At 41.6% G+C, this 17,593-nt stretch overlaps 1 protein-coding gene across 1 annotated transcript in view; it reads left to right on the plus strand.

Annotated features, from left to right (window-relative positions):
* The window catches only part of LOC124805759 (mucin-2-like), a 193,636-nt gene that overhangs the window by 114,797 nt on the left and 61,246 nt on the right, over positions 1 to 17,593 (plus strand). The window contains exons 4-5 of the mRNA XM_047266327.1: positions 7,840 to 7,959; positions 14,037 to 14,156. Of these exons, the coding sequence (XP_047122283.1) occupies positions 7,840 to 7,959; positions 14,037 to 14,156 (240 nt within the window). The remainder of the gene's footprint in view (positions 1 to 7,839; positions 7,960 to 14,036; positions 14,157 to 17,593) is intronic.

Raw genomic sequence — 17,593 nt, forward strand, 5'->3', positions numbered from 1 at the left:
ATAGGGTTCCAGGTTCGAGTCCATAATGCAGTAAGTCATCTTACTTTGTTGCTGTGAACACTGTTAGCTCAACTCCATCATGTGTCTCCGATCTTAAGAAATAAAATCTGCCAGGTTAAGTTACTTACGTAAAAACGTACATCTTACAGTAAGACTTGAAGCCCATGTAACTTTTCGTGCTGACAACCTCTATACTCAATACATATATTTCAACAGTGCATAAAATTCTTCCATATTCTTTCATATAGCCTCCTTGCTGTTGTTGAAAGAAACACCAAGGGACGATCCCTACTAAGAGTTTTATCTTGTGTTGCCGCTGAGGTCTCGACATCACCGCATTCCTTTAACCCTGCAAGGGGAATAATCATGTACTTCGTCACAGACGCTTTTGTATCACATAACACAAGGGTTCATGGCCAATATTGGCATCCTTGGGGACATTTGCTTCATCAGCAGTAGGCCCTAATGCTAACCATGTTTCTGTCCCTAAGGTTGTATTACCTAGTTCTCGGGCATCATTAGTGGCTTTAAAACAACAAGGGGTGCGTTAGTGCTGCAACACTGCAAGGGAATTAATAAGTGTCTCAAACAGAAAATATGATATACCTTGTACATAGTGATTAACTGCACATAATATCTACAAAAACATCAAACTTACAGAACAACGCATAACCAGTGGTCTACCTAGCAATGCGGATAAATCAGCAGAAATAGCGGATTGTGCTTTGGTACCAGGCAGCCGTCAAAATCGTGTCTGAAACACAAAGGTTTCACCAAGGTCCAGACATTAGTATTCGAGGTTGTACAAAAAGATCACGGAAGTAGAAATTTTCACAAACAATTTCATGAGAGAAATTATACACATTTTGGGCTTTACCAATAAATGAAGCAAAAAAACAAGAAAGAAAAACCTCACCACTACAAGCTCCATAACAAAAATACGGCGTGTCTGTGCAATATTACACAGCAGTCTATAGATGTCATGACCCTAGAACATCAGTAATACCTCTCGTATTAAAAATTAATTCGATTTTGCATTGTTGATGTTGTTGTGGTCTTCGGTCCTGAGCCTGGTTTGATGCAGCTCTCCATGCTACTCTATCCTGTGCAAGTTTCTTCATCTCCCAGTACTTACTCCAACCTACATCCTTCTGAATCTGCTTAGTGTATTCATCTCTTAGTCTCCCTCTACGATTTTTACCCTCCACGCTGCCCTCCAACGCTAAATTGGTGATCCACTGATGCCTCAAAACATGTCCTACTAACCGGTCCCTTCTTCTTGTCAAGTTGAGCCACAAACTCTTACCCAATTCTATTCAATACCTCCTCATTAGTTATGTGATCTACCCATCTAATCCTCAGCATTCTTCTGTAGCACCACATTTCGAAAGCTCCTATTCTCTTCTTGTCCAAACTATTTATCGTCCATGTTTCATTTCCATACATAGGTAAACTCCATACAAAAACTTTCAGAAACGACATCTGACACTTAAATCTATACTCGATGTTAACAAATTTCTGTTCTTCAGAAATGCTTTCCTTGCCATTGCCAGTCTACATTTTATATCCGCTCTACTTCGACCATCATCAGTTATTTTGCTCCCCAAATAGCAAAACTCCTTTACTACTTGAAGTGTCTCATTTCGTAATCTAATTCCCTCACCATCACCCGACTTAAGTCGACTACATTCCATTATATTCGTTTTGCTTTTGTTGATGTTCATCTTATATAATCCTTGCAAGACACTGTCCATTCCGTTCAACTGCTCTTCCAGGTCCTTTGCTGTCTCTGACAGAATTACAATGTCATCGGCGAACTTCAAAGTTTTTATTTCTTCTCCGTGGATTTTAATACCTACTCCGAGTTTTTCTTTGATTTCCTTTACTGCTTGCTCAATATACAGATAGAATAACATCGGAGGGAGGGTACAACTCCGTCTCACTCCCTTCCGAACCTTTGCTTCCCTTTCATGCCCATCGACTCTTATAACTGCCATCTGGTATCTGTACAAATTGTAAATAGCCTTTCGCTCCCTGTATTTTACCCCTGCCACCTTTAGAATTTTATAGAGAGTTACCATTACTTGGTTCAATGGTTCAAATGGCTCTGAGCACTACGGGACTTAACATCTGATGTCATCAGTCCCCTATAACGCAGAACTACTTAAACATAACTAACATAAGGACATAACACATATCCATGCCTGAGGCAGGATTCAAACCAGCGACCGTTACGGTAGCGCGGTTCCAGACTGACGCATCTAGAATCACTCGGGCACAGCGGCAAGATTAGCACTACTCGCAAAAAATACATTGCCTTGTATGTAGAGAAGTTAACTGCCCAAATCACAATCAATAAAGCACTATGGGAGATACTTGGAAGGATAAGTCTAATAGGGCTACATGACTCATGTGCAAGGCACAGTTGCCTGTTGGTACTGCGTCTTCTGAGTCCGTCCATATATTTTCCATCTGTTAAACTCACTTTCCTAACCCGCAGTGCTGCTGCAGTATGCTGCACTGTAAGGTATTAGCTCCGCCGATAAATTACCCTAAGACAACAATACTCTGGCACCTGTAAATTAATAGGAAATAAATATCGTGAATTATTATCAAATTGTTGAGGTCCAGTGCTATTTAATTGTTTATGTGGTGCATTCTTTACATCAATTGCAGAAGTTAATAACGTGTTCCTCAGAATTTCTAGATCACACATATGCATAACCAAACTCCGATCAACACAGCACAACCACAACGAATGAAACAGCTATGCATGCTTGTATTTATAATTATAAGCTGCCACAACACTTCTGTATTCTTTGAAGTATCATTTTTGCATTCTATGATGTGGGGCTTTAAGACCAAAACACCAGGAAAGTGTAGGATGCAAGGAAGAAGAAACACGATATTCTTCAGAGGACAAAGAAAACCTTAACCATCCGTTATGACCAAGTTCCTGTAAAACAATATATTCGCAACACTGAGGCATTAAGAAACCGCGCAGTCCTCATCGTCTCACTTATAGACAAGAGATGGAATGATGGAACATCACACGATGTAAATGGTTGAAATGGCTCTGAGCACTATGGGACTTAACATCTGAGGTCATCAGTCCCCTATAACTCAGATATACTTAAACCTAACTAACCCAAAGCCATCACACACATCCATGCCCGAAGCAGGATTCGAACCTGCGACCGTAGCGGTTGCGCAGTTCCAGACTGTAGCGCCTAGAACCGTTCGGCCACACCGGCCGGCATACTTCAGTCTACTCTTCATCATTATTTAATACAGTTCTGAGTCCTCATCTGTGCATGGGTCAGTCAAAAATGTAGTACCTCATGATCTAAAACTTGGACGGCGATGCAATTTTCTCCATTTTCACGTTAATAAAGAATCACAACTACATATGTAGGTTCTGACCTGCCTCCACCTCTTAGTCATTGTTTTAATCCGATTTCTTTTAAAGTCTGAAGTGAGAAAGTATCGTAAAATGATATACTACTGGTGTGGGTGGGGTTTGGTGAATCTGGAACTAAACACCTCTGTGTACTTAATCCAAAAACATGGTTCAGATGCAAGGAAAATGGTGCAGAGGAAGGAATGAATTCCACTACCCTCAAATATTACTGATGCTACACATAGTTTCACTGATTTCACATGACATGACAATATCTTTCCAACAGCTACGGCGCACACAGATACTGTATTGTTACACTGCTAATGTCGAGAGCAGAAGGATATAAATACTTCTGGCTGAAAGTGAGTCGACTTTTGCCACCATTGGCTGAAGTACAAGTTAGCCCTCATGATTATGGCATTGTGAACTAGCTAAACAGTTCAGGTTTCTTAACCTGTTTAGCTCAGAAATGACTATCTGATTCTACATAGTCTCTGATGATGTGTCAAGCATTATGAGACTGAAGAATATTTACTGAAACATTCTGTGCATGATTGACTAATGCTCCTTAATCCTTCCACACCTGAATGTTTTCTAGAGAAAGGAAAATTTTTCTTTATGTGGTGATGCTCTTAGGTGATTTTCTAATGACTTTAGATGCAAGATTTATACAAAAATATTTAACCGTTTTCAAAACATACTTTGTACACTTGGCTTCATTTTATGAACTAAAAAATTAATTACGAAATGTTATCTGTTGTATTAAACACCAAAACCTTCAGTCAATAAATACAATGCAAAATGACGATACCAATATTCGATTATCTACTGGAATATAGCGAATCAACCACGTCCGTGTGTACTGATGACATGAGCTGTTGTACACTGCTATGTTGACTCGCTGACATTTTCATAGAGATGTTAAATAGCTGACAGCACTTGCGCGTGGTGAAAATGTTGAAAATTCACAAATGTATACCTCAGGTTTCCATTGGGAAACAATGCTTCTGTCGCAGCTCAGACGCTGTAAAATTTTATTTACACAGTTGTAGGCAGAGGATCTGAAAGAGTTAAACAAAATAACAGAGCATGCGTTTGTGTATTATTTTCCATTTATAATTAGAGAGACACTTAGGGCTTACCGATCAGTTATCCCACTGTGCATACTTCGAGGTCTGTATTTCATCGTTAACTAAACTGGTACCGATTAATTCTATATCACATAATGTCAGATCCTCAAACATTAGTGCTGCGATACTTAGTAAGCTGTCTGTTGCTTATAGGTTTTTATGCAGTCTTTGGGATATGATGCTTAATTATCCATGGACATGCGGTAATAATACATGTTCCACTCATATTAATGGTGCCACTGCTATGTAAGGCGTCAATGTACATCTGGTAATAGTACACGTTCCACTAACACTAATGTTTCCACTGCTATGTACGTCGTGGCGTCAGTGTGCTATAGCCACTTACAGGCGGCAGGTGGCAGCGCTAGCAGTGAGGGGTGGTGGAGGGGGGGAGGGGATATAAACTGTGTTGGCAGACGCAGTTAGCAGTGCAGTCGTTGTCGTAATGCAGAAACGGAGCAGTTTATCTGGCGTCCAAAAGGACATAATCGTTGGTTTGAGGCTAAGAATCGAAACACTTCGAAACGGCTAAGTTCTTATACCTTTGTCGTGAAGCCGTGGTTAAAGTACATCGTGTATGGAAAAAAATATCGATATCTGAAATTCCCGCCGAGGCAACTGTGGTGTACCACGGCCTTAGATGACGGGCAAGAACGACGGCTGCAGAGTTGTGTTAAGCAAGAAAAGACGTGCATATGTTCAGCAACTGACGGCCAGAGTGAGTCCAGGGCTATCAACAGTGTCTCTTCCAGAACCGTTCAGGAAACGTTGCTGCGTATAGCCCGCCTCAGTAAATGCTAGGTTCAAGCATCCATGCCGATTACTGTTCATCGGCGACCAAGGCTGGAATTTGCACACCAAAACCGCATTTGGACGTCTACTGAATAGTGACAGATGTCCTTTTCTGCTGAATCACCCATTACGCTACATTAGGCAGAAGGCCGTTAATGTGTACAACGAAGAGAACCAGAAAAAATAGACGGAAGTGTCCAGACAGAATTACGGAGTGTTATGGTGTGGGGAATGTTTTCGTGACAATTCTTGGGCGATCTCGTACTTGTGAAGGGCACATTAGGTTAACAGAAGTAAGCGTGTATCCTTGTGGAGTATATTCATACTTTTGAGAGGTAATTACGTTTTTGTGACTGGAAATTGTATTTCACTTTTACATGTACAAAGTGATAAACTGAAACTGGAGAAAAAGGAAACATTTATTATACTTGGAGGCTGGTGCAGGTTAGCTCATGATAGCTGTAGGTCAGAATCATAAGGTAAAGTTGATTCTTAATGACCATCGTAATGAACCAAATAACCATACTAGCAAACTATACCACTAATCATGAATCTGTGTCATCCCACACCCACGAGAACCATCACATATTTGGGTATATGCAACGAAGACTTTATGTAATCTACTCTAATTCAATGTGACAATTGAGCGCAAACATTTATACAGTTGGTACCGTGGGGTTAATAAATTTATTAATTTACTGCGATGGTGAAACAAATATTTCATACAGAAACTTTGTACTTTACTGCCGAACATCTACTGTGTGTGAATTGGTGCTTATGGGCGCTCAGTGCCGATGTTCCCTGGTGTCCAGCAGAATGCCAGAAACTTCCCCAGTCGATGTAGTTGGAGGAGGGGATCCTAGATGGTCTGGACTACTATATTTGCTGGGTAACAACGTTACAACAAATCAAGTGTACGTAGAGAATCGGAACAGACAAGAAATTTAGTACTGGAAGAACGTCTCATCTGCTCCACTGCACGAAAGCCGCAGACAATTCTGCATCAACGACAGTAAACTCTTGAGGCAGTCGGACCTTGAGAACACGCTCTGGGAGAACAACCAACAGAAACCCACTGTTTCGACTCATCTGCTGAAACAGCTCCATTGTCGTGTTGCTCAGATAAAACGGCAGAAAACATCGCTTTAAAAACGGCAGTTAGAGTGGTATCCCTCCTGTGCGGCACCAAATCTGACATCGCTCTGGACTTCTCCAGTAACCAGGGCGGCAGACTGTTAGAACCCTGGATTTGGGGCCGTACTGGCCAACCACCGATGGACCACAGCGCACGCTGCTTGCGGATCCCAAACGGCACTGTGGCTCATGGACAGTTGGAAAATAGGCGCTCCAAAGGTAGAGTGGTTCAAATGGCTCTGAGCACTATGGGACTCAACTACTGTGGTCATCAGTCCCCTAGAACTTAGAACTAGTTAAACCTAACCAACCTAAGGACATCACACACATCCATCCCCGAGGCAGGATTCGAACCTGCGACCGTAGTAGTCGCGCGGTTCCGGACTGCGCGCCTAGAACCGCTAGACCACCGCGGCCGGCCTCCAAAGGTAGACAAGTAACGTACGCTGTGCTAGTGAGGTCGGTGCTGCAAGTAACTTATACTCCCGATGCAGAAGGAGGAGCCGCCGCCAGTTGGTAAGTGGCGGTTCCCCGGTCTCAGCACAGTGCCGGGTACGGCCTTGGTCCTATAAGCACATGTGGCCAGCCACAGCACCTCGTGGTGGACAGCGTCAATGATCTTCAAGTAGGAAGTCCTCGATGATCCATACATCATGCACCGTAGTCCAGCTGCGAACGCACGTAAGCCCAATAAAACTGGCGGGACGCGACCTGTCCGCTCCCCAAGACATGTAGCTAAGGGTCTTTAAGATATTCAGTGGTTTCACGGTTCTGGGATTCAGGACTCTCAGATGTGGCAAACACAACGCTCTCCATCCAATAAATAATTCACAATCGAAAATAAAGCTCAGCATCATCCCCAACAAGAAATCCTCAATCTAACCTCTTATTTCTCGAATTTCGTCTCTATGTTTCGAAATACTCCTGTGGTTCAGAAAATACATGGCACATGATACGACAAATGGTTCAAATGGCTCTGAGCACTATGGGACTCAACATCTGAGGTCATAAGTCCCCTAGAACTTAGAACTACTTAAACCTAACTAACCTAAGGACAGCACACACACCCATGCCCGAGGCAGGATTCGAACCTGCGACCGTAGCAGTCCCGCGGTTCCGGACTGCAGCGCCAGAACCGCTAGACCACCGCGGCCGGCGATACGACAAATGAAACCGCTACTGACAGTAGTCCCTTCCAGGAACCTCCTCAATATGGAAGCCATAACTGACCACCTTTTTTCTGGATTAAAATAAATTTATGCAAGTGATCCTACGAGTGGCTTGAGTTCGAGGCAATTTGCAATGTACTTGTAATTACCTTGTAGTTCCAGCACAGTTCATAGTCTTATGATTGCTAAGTACACACTTTATCCCCTGTTGCAGAGCCAACAACACCAACGCCAACAGTAGTGACAACAGTTTCATCCACGACTGGGTCAGAATTGAAACCTTCTGCCCCAGAAGTAACGGCGGCTGCAGCAGCACCAACAACTCCCGCACCAGGTACACATTTTCTTTTCTTTTGCCACTTTTATTGATGCAGCAACAACTCCGATTTATATACCTTGCATATCTCAATAGTTCATACCCCATCACAACTAAGAAACATTAAAAGGACTACAATGGTCAGCAAAATACGAGTAACAAGACCACTGTTGTTGTGTTGTGTAACATATCAGTTAACCATTTACACAAATAGTTCACTTAATTGAGCAAATATAAAATCAGTGATAATATTAAATTACGAATTCACCATGACTGTGTAAATAGTCAATTGCAATATCGTATGAAGAGATTATGCAACTACATTTCCGTCCCTAGTGGTTTCACCAGCGGTAGAGGGTGATAAAATGGCTCCAATTATTTTTGTGTTGTATTATGTGCAGTTCCAAGGCAACTCTTGCGATTTTACAGTGTAGTGTAGTTGAGAGGTCAAGTGGACGGTCTGAACCATAGGCTCAGACGGTTCTGCGACCATTTAGGCTGCAGATTCCTTGACTTGTACCACCGGGTGTAGGATATCCGGGTTCCGATTAATATGTTAGGACTCCCCTACACCCAGGATGCTAAACGGGTAGCGGGGGATGTGTGGAAAAAATGTACTGGTACTGTTGTTGCTACAATTTTAGGATAGAAAACTTCTAAAGATGTTCGTATGGACAAAAACCAGATAAAACGTCTGGTAACGTTAATTCTGAAAGCATACCTCAAGAGTTTTGAGCGCTTGTCCATCTTCAGTACTGTTAATCACATTTGCTACAAGTAGATACAAATTGTTTATTAAACATGGACACTAAATTCTACACCTCAAGGGTGATGAGCACTTATTCAATAGACGAGATGTGTTTCCCACTTGCGAAGATGAGCAAGTGGTAATTACTCTTAAAGCATACACCTTAGAACCCACGTTTCGTAGATATTTTCTCTTGTCTTGGTCCGCACTGTCACCTCTGAAAGTTGTCTACCCTACCATAATAGATCGAACAGTAGCAATACGTCTTGGACCCCACTGTCTGAGGTATCAGACCAACTATCGTCTATTACTTTCGAGAAGGTCGTTGCTGGATGCGGATAACTTACCCAAAACTGATACATTTACACACCACCATCACCCTCTAAACTTTGTAACATCAAGTTTTACTTGGAATGAAGATGGATACCGATTATCCACTGTCATGTATAGTCAATGACAGTACATTTCTCAGGATACGCTGAGATCACCAGGACACACCACCTCTATCTCTGGGACTGGTGAGATCAATATCGATGTTAACTAATGGGAGATATGTTGGTGGTAATTACTCTTGTAATTACAGGAAATCGCGAATCCAATCGCACAATTAAGGCGACATTCCACAGGCACGCAGTTTGGTTAGAAGACGCTTTTGGGGAACGGTGTCAAAAGCCTTCTGGAAATCTAAAACTACAGAATCAATATGACATACCTTGTCAATAGCACTCATTACTTCATGAGTATACAGAGCTATTTGTGTTTCGCAAGAACGATATTTTCTGAATCCGTGCTGACTACATGTCAATAAATCGTTTTCTCCGAGGTACTTCATAATATTTTAGGTATGAATTAAACAACGCCTTCAGTCACAACATTTCGTGTTTTATTAACTACACGATGCATTTCGGACACTGTGGGTCTATCGTCAGGTGTAATTTGTCTTAATATATGTTTTATTTTTTTCTCTTGAATGACGTGAAATGCATATTCCTGTCACGAAAATGTTTAATGTTAGGTTATGAATTTCGTAATTCGAAAGCGGAAAATGTGTGCAGAATAGTGGAAAATGGACAGTGTTAACTTGACACATAATCCAAGGAAGGCATTTTTAACGTTTTAACATAATTTTCGAATAGAGTATATGGTCCAAAACCCTACTACAAATCTACGATAGTTATATGGGCCTCTAATTCAACGGACTACAACTTCCCTTTTTGGGTATTGGTTTGACTTGAGCCATTTTCCAGTCTTTAGGTACGGATATTTCTGTGAGAGAGCGGTTGTATATAATTGCTAAATGTGGAGCTGTTGTATCAGCATGCTCTGAGAGGAAGCTGACTGGTATACAATCTGGACCGGAAGCCCTGCTTTTATGAAGTGATTCAAGATGCTTTGTGACACCGAGGATATCTATTTCTATGTTTCTCATCTTGGCAGTTGTTCTTGATTGTATTTCAGGAATATTTACTTCTTCTCCTTGGCTGACGGAGTTTCGGAAAATCGTGTTTAAGAACTCTGCTTTAGTGGCAATGTCATCAATGGCTTCACCGTTGTTGTGCACAGTGAAAGAATTGATTACGTCTTGCCACTGGTGTGCTTTATGTATGACCAGAATCCCTTTGGGTTTTCTGCCAGATTTCGAGACAGAGTTTGGTTGTGGAAATTATTGAAAGCATCTCGCATTGAAGTACGCTCTATATTTCGAACTTCAGCAGAGTTTCGCAGTCTTTAGAATTTTCGTTCTTTAAATTGGGCGTTCTTTTTTCGCTGCTTCTGCAACAGCGATCTGATCCGTTTTGTGTACCATGGGATCAGTTCCGTCGTATTAATTTATGTGATATATATCTCTCAATTTCTGTCGACACTATCTCTTTGAAATAATTCCACCACTTTTCTACGCTTACATGATCAGATCGGATGGAGTGCAGCCTGTCTCTTAGAAAGGCGTTAAGAGCATTTTTAAACAGACATATTTTGCGTTTCTTTGTCATGGCTGTAGGAGTTACGGTATTCAGCCGACCTGCTACTACCTTGTGCTCGCTAATCCCTGTATTCGTCTCGATGCTCACTTTTTGTCCAGGATTATTTGTTGCTACGACGTCAAGTATGCTTTCGCAGCCATCTATGTATCGAGTGGGCTCATGAACTAATTGTTCAAAATAATTTTCTGAGAAAGCATTCAGTAAAATTTCGGATGACGTTTTATGCTTGCCGCCGGCCTTAAACGTAGATTTTTTCCAGCATATCGAGGGTAGATTAAAGTCACCACCAACTATAATTGTATGAGAGGCGTACCTATTTGAAACGAGACTCACGATGTCTTTGGACTGTTCAGTAACTGTATCTTCTGGGTCGGGGGTTCGGTAAAACGACCCTATTAGTAATTTAGTCCGATTGTCAATATAACCTCTATCTCTACTATTTCGCAGGAACTATCTATTTCAATTTCAGTACAAGGCGAACTACTTCTGATAGCAATAAATACTCCTCCACCAATTGCATTTAATCTATCCTTTCGGAACACTGTTAGATCGTTAGAAAAAATTTCTCCTGAACTTGTTTCCGGCTATAGCCAGGTTTCTGTACCTGTAACTATTTGAGCGTTAGTGCTTTCTATTAGGACTTGGAGCTCTGGTTCTTCCAAAACACAGCTACAATTTACAACTACAATACCGATCGCTTATACAACTAACTTTCTGTGTTTTACCTGCCCCCTTTTAGATGGTCACTGATTGTGTGGTTCCCTGTGGCCCTGTAACCTAAGAAACCGCCCAGTTCTTTCCACACATCCCCCGCTACCCGTTTAGCATCCTTGGTGTAGGGGACTCCTAACATATTAATCGGAACCCGGAAATCCTACACCCGGTGGTACAAGTCAAGGAATCTGCAGCCTACATGGTCGCAGAACCGTCTGAGCCTATGGTTCAGACCGTCCACTCGGCTGAGCACCAAAGGACCACAGTGGGTTCTATCGAAGATGCTGCAGATAGTGAGCTCCGCCTTAATCCTGCTAGAAAGACTGGCAGTCTTTACGATTTCCGCTAGCCGCCGAAAACCAGAGAGAATCTCCTCCAATTCAAAGCAACGTATATCATTGGTACCGACATGAGCCACAATATGCAGTTGGCTGCACCCTGTACTCTTCATGGCACCCGGATGCAGCCTTTCCACATCCGGAATGACTCCCTCAGTATGCACATTGAAAGCACACTGGCTTCCTTCCCCTCCTTGGCAGCCCTGTTCCTAAGGGGAACCATTACGCGCGAAACACTGGATCTCCCAACTACCAGCAAGCCCGCCCTCTGTGAACGCCCTGACCTTGCGGGCCGAGAAGCTTCGTCTGGAACAGGGTGGTCCACAGCAGTGGACCGAATGGGGGATACGTGGGACTTGCTTGAAGTCTCTCGCGTACCCGCATCTAACCCCCAACAGTTATGCCCCTTGGCACCAGCGTCAAGCTGTGTGACGGAAGCCAGTGCAGCCTGGAGCTGTGAACTCAGTATGCATATGTTCACAGCAATGACAGTTCCTATTAGTGCAGTCGCTCCCGGTTGAAGCTCGTAAAAATATGCAACAAACGGATGGTGTACTCTCCTTCTTAGCAGCAGGAACAGAAGCTGCTCTGTCACTCATGGTCTATCCGACACTTAGCTATACTAACCAAAACAAACAAAACCTTGTACAGGGCGATGTGTTGAATTTATGATTCTGATGACACACCATGAGACTTTAGGAAAAATATCATCCACGCAATTAAGGGCATGTAAGTGCTAAATATCTTGTACAATCAACTGAAAAGGTCATGCATCCAAGCTGCAGACGAGACTAATATTCAGAATAATGAAAAAGAAAACTGAGAATCTGTTAGGTGACGTTAAGTTTGGCTTTAGGAAAGGTAAGGGCACCATAGCGACTTTTTGAATGTTGTATTTGATAATGGAAACAAGACTGAAGAAAAATGAAGACTCGCTCATAGGACGTGTCGACATAGAAAAGCATACAACAATGTCAATTGGTGTAAGATAGTCGAATTTATGAAAAAATTAAAAATAGCATATAGCGTTGAAGTGATAATATGAGAAGAATAATTTAGCGCTGGAGAAGCATTTGTGACAGCCCGCATCAAAATAGTCACAAGACGGATGACTTATAATTTAAGAAAGAAATATATATATATATAAAAATTCCAAAGGTGTTCACCAATTCGTGTTCACCTGCAGGAAATGTAGGATACTACCTGTGAAACATAGGGTTCCAGGTTCCAGTCCACAACGCATTAAATCATGTTACTTTGTCTCCATGATCAATGGTAGCTCAACTCCATCATGTGTCAAAAGTCTTATGGAATGAAAACTGCCAGGTTAACTTATTTACTTAAAAACTTACATGTTACAGTAACAATTTAATGCCTTACTTTTCGTGATGACAACTGCTGAACTCAGTAAATGTATTAAAACCGTGCATAAAATATTCCTGCATTCCTGCATTGTCGGTTGTAGAAGAAAACTGGAAGGAATGATCCCTATGAACTTGTTCAACTTGTGTTACTACAGAGGTATCAATATCAACGTTCTCATGTAATCCTACAAGGGGCTAAATCATTTACATCATCGCAGACGCTTTTTTATTACAGAACGCAACGGTTCATTGCCAAATTTGCATCCTTGCTAACATTTGCTTTAAGAAAATTAGGCCCAAGTGCAAATCATGTTTCAGTCCCTAAGGTTGCCTCACCTAATGCTTGAGAATCAACAGTGTCTTTAAAACAAGGGGTGCGTTACTATCAGAACACTGCAAAAGGAATTAACACCTGACACAGACAGAAAATATGATATCCATTGCACATAGTGATTAAGTGCACATAGTATCTACAAAAACATCAAACGTAAGGAACAAGGAACAACAGTAGCCTACTGAGGAATTCGAATAAATCAGCAGAAGTAGCGGATAGCGCTTTGGGGCCCGGCAACTGCCAAAATCGCTTCTCCAATTCACAGGGTTTACCAAGGTCCACTCATTTGTATGCTATTATGTAGAATGAGATCATATAAATACAAATGCTAACAAACAATTTTAATAGAGAAACTTTACACGGTTTGGACTTTACAGATAAATGCACATGATACGTCAAATGAAACTGCTACTAACAGTAGTCCCTTCCAGCAACCTCCTCATTATGGAAGCCGTAACTGACCATCCATTTTCTGGATTAACATAAATTTATGCAAGTGATCCTACGAGTGGCTTGAGTTCGAGGCAATTTACAATGTACTTGTAATTACCTTGTAGTTCCAGCACAGTTCATAGTCTTATGTTTGCTAAGTACACACTTTATCCCCTGTTGCAGAGCCAACAACACCAACGCCAACAGTAGTTACCACAGTTTCATCCACGACTGGGTCAGAATTGAAACCTTCTGCCCCAGAAGTAACGACAACTGCAGCAGCACCAGTAACTCCCGCACCAGGTACACATTTTGTTTTCTTTTGCCCCTTTTACTGACGCAGCAACAGCTCCGATTTATATACCTTGCATATCTCAACATTTCGTAACCCATCACATCCAACAAACATTAAAAGGACTATAATGGTCAGCAAAATACGAGTAACAAGACCATCGTTGTTGTGTCGTATAACACATCAGTTAAGCATTAACACAAATAGTTCACTTCATTATACAAATATCAAATCAGTGATAACATTAAATTATGAATCCACCGTGACTGTGACACAGCGATTCAAGTAGTCATTGCATTATCGTATGAATATATCCGGCAACTACATTTCTGTCCCTTTTGGTCTAACCAGCGGTAGAGGTTAATAAGATCGCTCCACCAGTTCGTGGGTAGTATGTTGTGCACTCTGAGCTGACTCATGTGATTTTACAGTAATCTGTGCATGGGAAGTTAACTTACAATCTATCTCCCATTAGTCAACATCGAGTTCGCTCCCACCAGTCCCCTTCATAGAGTTGGTGTGTTTTGGGGAACACAACGTATCAAGAAGAAGGTACTGTCACTGACTATACATGAGAGTGGATAATCGGTATCCATCTTGATTCCAAGTAATTGGCAATCTCGAAAAGTTTTCAGTGCGTATACCGGGTGATTCCGTGAATACGTTACAAAATTTCATGGGTTATGGTTAAAGGTTAAAGTTAGATATAGAGGGAATTAGTGAGATTCGGTGGTAGGAGGAACAAGACTTTTGGTCAGGTGAATACTGGGTTATAAATACAAAATCAAATAGGGGTAATGCAGGAGTAGGTTTAATAACGAATAAAAAGATAGGACTGTGGGTAAGCTACTACAAACAGCATAGTGAACGCATTATTGTGGTACCGATAGACACGAAGCCGACACCTACTACAGTAGTACAAGTTTATATGCCAACTAGTTCTGCAGATGATGAAGAAATTGACGAAATGTATGATGAGATATAAGAAATTATTCTGGTAGTGAAGGGAGATGAAAATTTAATAGTCATGGGTGACTGGAATTCGAGAGTAGGAAAAGGGAGAGAAGGAAACATAGTAGGTGACTATGGATTGGGCAAAGAAATGAAAGAGGAAGCCGTCTGGTAGAATTTTTGCACAGAGCATAACTTAATCATAGCTAACACTTGGTTCCAGAACCATAAAGGAAGGTTGTACACATGGAGGAATCCTGAAACACTAGAAGGTATCAGATAAACTATATCCTGGTAAGACAGAGATTTAGGAACCAGGTATTAAATTGTAAGACATTTCCAGGGACAGATGTGGACTCCGACCACAGTCTATTGGTTATGAACTGTAGATTAAAACTGAAGAAACTTCAAAAAGGTGGGAATTTAACGAGATGGGACCTGGATAAACTCAAAGAACCAGAGGTTGTACAGAGTTTCAGGGAGAGCTTAAAGGAACAATTGTCACAAATGGGGGAAAGAAATACAGTAAAAGAAGAATGGGTAGCCCTGAGGGATGAAGTAGTGAAGGCAGCAGAGGATCACGTAGGTAAAAAGACAAGGGCTAGTAGAAATCCTTGGGTAACAGGAAAAATATTGAATTTAATTGATGAAAGGAGAAAATATAAAAATGCAGTAAATGAAGCTGGCAAAAAGGAATGCAAACGTCTCAAAAATGGGATTGACAGGAAGTGCAAAACGGCTAAGCTGGGATAGCTAGAGGACAAATGTAAGGATGTAGAGGCTTATCTCACTAGGGGTATGATAGATACTGCCTACAGGAAAATTGAAGAGATCTTTGGAGAAATGAGAACCACTTGTATCAATATCAAGAGCTCAGATGGAAACCCAGTTCTAAGCAAAGAAGGGAAAGCAGAAAGATGGAATGAGTATATTGAGGGTCTGTACAAGGGCGACGTACTTGAGGACAATATTCTGGAAATGGAAGGGAATGTAGATGAAAATTTGTTATCGTCGAGTATAAATTTAAGTGTCAAGAAGTCGTTTCTTAAAGTATTTGTATGGAGTGTAGACTTGTATGGAAGTGAAACATGGACGATAAATAGTTTGGATAGTAAGAGAATAGAAGCTTTCGAAATGTGGTGCTACTGAAGAATGCTGAAGATTAGATGGGTAGATCACATAACTAATGAGAAGGTATTGAATAGAATTGGGGAGAAGAGGAGTTTGTGGCACAACTTGACATGAAGAAGGGACCGGTTGGTAGGACATGTTCTGAGGCATCAAGGGATCACAAATATCGCATTGGAAGTCAGCTTGGAGGGTAAAAACCGTAGAGGGAGACCAAGAGATGAGTACACTAAGCAGATTCAGAAGGATGCAGGTTGCAGTAGGCACTGGGAGATGAAGAAGCTTGCACAGGATAGAGTAGCATGGAGAGCTGCATCAAACCTCTCTCAGGACTGAAGACTACAACTACAACAACATGGTTGTGGGTAAATGTATCAGTTTGAAGTAAGTGATCGCCGTGCAGTAACGACCGATTTGATAATTACAGGGAATAATTGTTGTGATACTTCTGGCAATGGAGTCCAACAAGTATTCGTACTGTTTTAGCTAGTAATCGAAACATCCAAGGTCCGGGTTAAAACCCCGCCACAGCTTCAGTATTGAATAAATTTCAGCAGGAAAGTGTCCATTGTCTGTCAACTGCGTCGTTAAAGATGGCGGATGGGCGGACAGTGACTCAGGGCAAACCTTTGCCACTGGGCATGACATTTCTCCTAAAAGCCGAAACGGTCAGCAATTATCACCATGACGATGCAGAGACCAACAGTAACAACTGTGTTAGAACCACATAATGTGCATCTATAGGACATGTGGCATTTAACGGAAAAAAATAGCAAGATTATCTCTCCATTGGTGAAAGATTCCTGATTAGACCCCAATTTGGATATCCGGGTGGGAACTGACAAAAGAGAGGTGGGCATGAGTAAAAGGCAAAGTCTCAGTCTACATATAGTGGGGATGAGTAAAGTGGAATGGAAAGATCGTAAGGATGTGTGGTGAGTCGACTGTAGGGTAATGCCAACAGCAGCAGAAAATAGTATAACCTGAGGGTAGGACAAGAGGGAGGTACTGTGAGTTGTTCAGTAATACGGTTGTTCCTTACAGATTCGACAGCAATCCAGAACCACAGTTCAGGTGACATTTCTAGCAGTGAAATCTGTACATGAAGAGAATTTGGAAGTTCGTGAGAATATTGAAGGCATATTGCAGTATATAAAGAAACATGTAAGTATAATAATGGTAATCGATTCGAATGTGATTTTTAGAGACAGGAGTAGATGAAAAGGTTGCGAAAAAATATGAGTTTGACAGTAGTAATGACAGAGGAGGAAATTTTGCACTAAATTTCAAATTCTGATAGCGAATAATCAGTTCAAAAGTCAGAAGGGGTAGTATACTTGGAAAATACAGGGGAAGATTACAGCTGGAA

This window comes from Schistocerca piceifrons, chromosome 7 (assembly GCF_021461385.2).
Source record: "Schistocerca piceifrons isolate TAMUIC-IGC-003096 chromosome 7, iqSchPice1.1, whole genome shotgun sequence".
Classification (NCBI taxonomy): Eukaryota; Metazoa; Arthropoda; class Insecta; order Orthoptera; family Acrididae; genus Schistocerca; species Schistocerca piceifrons.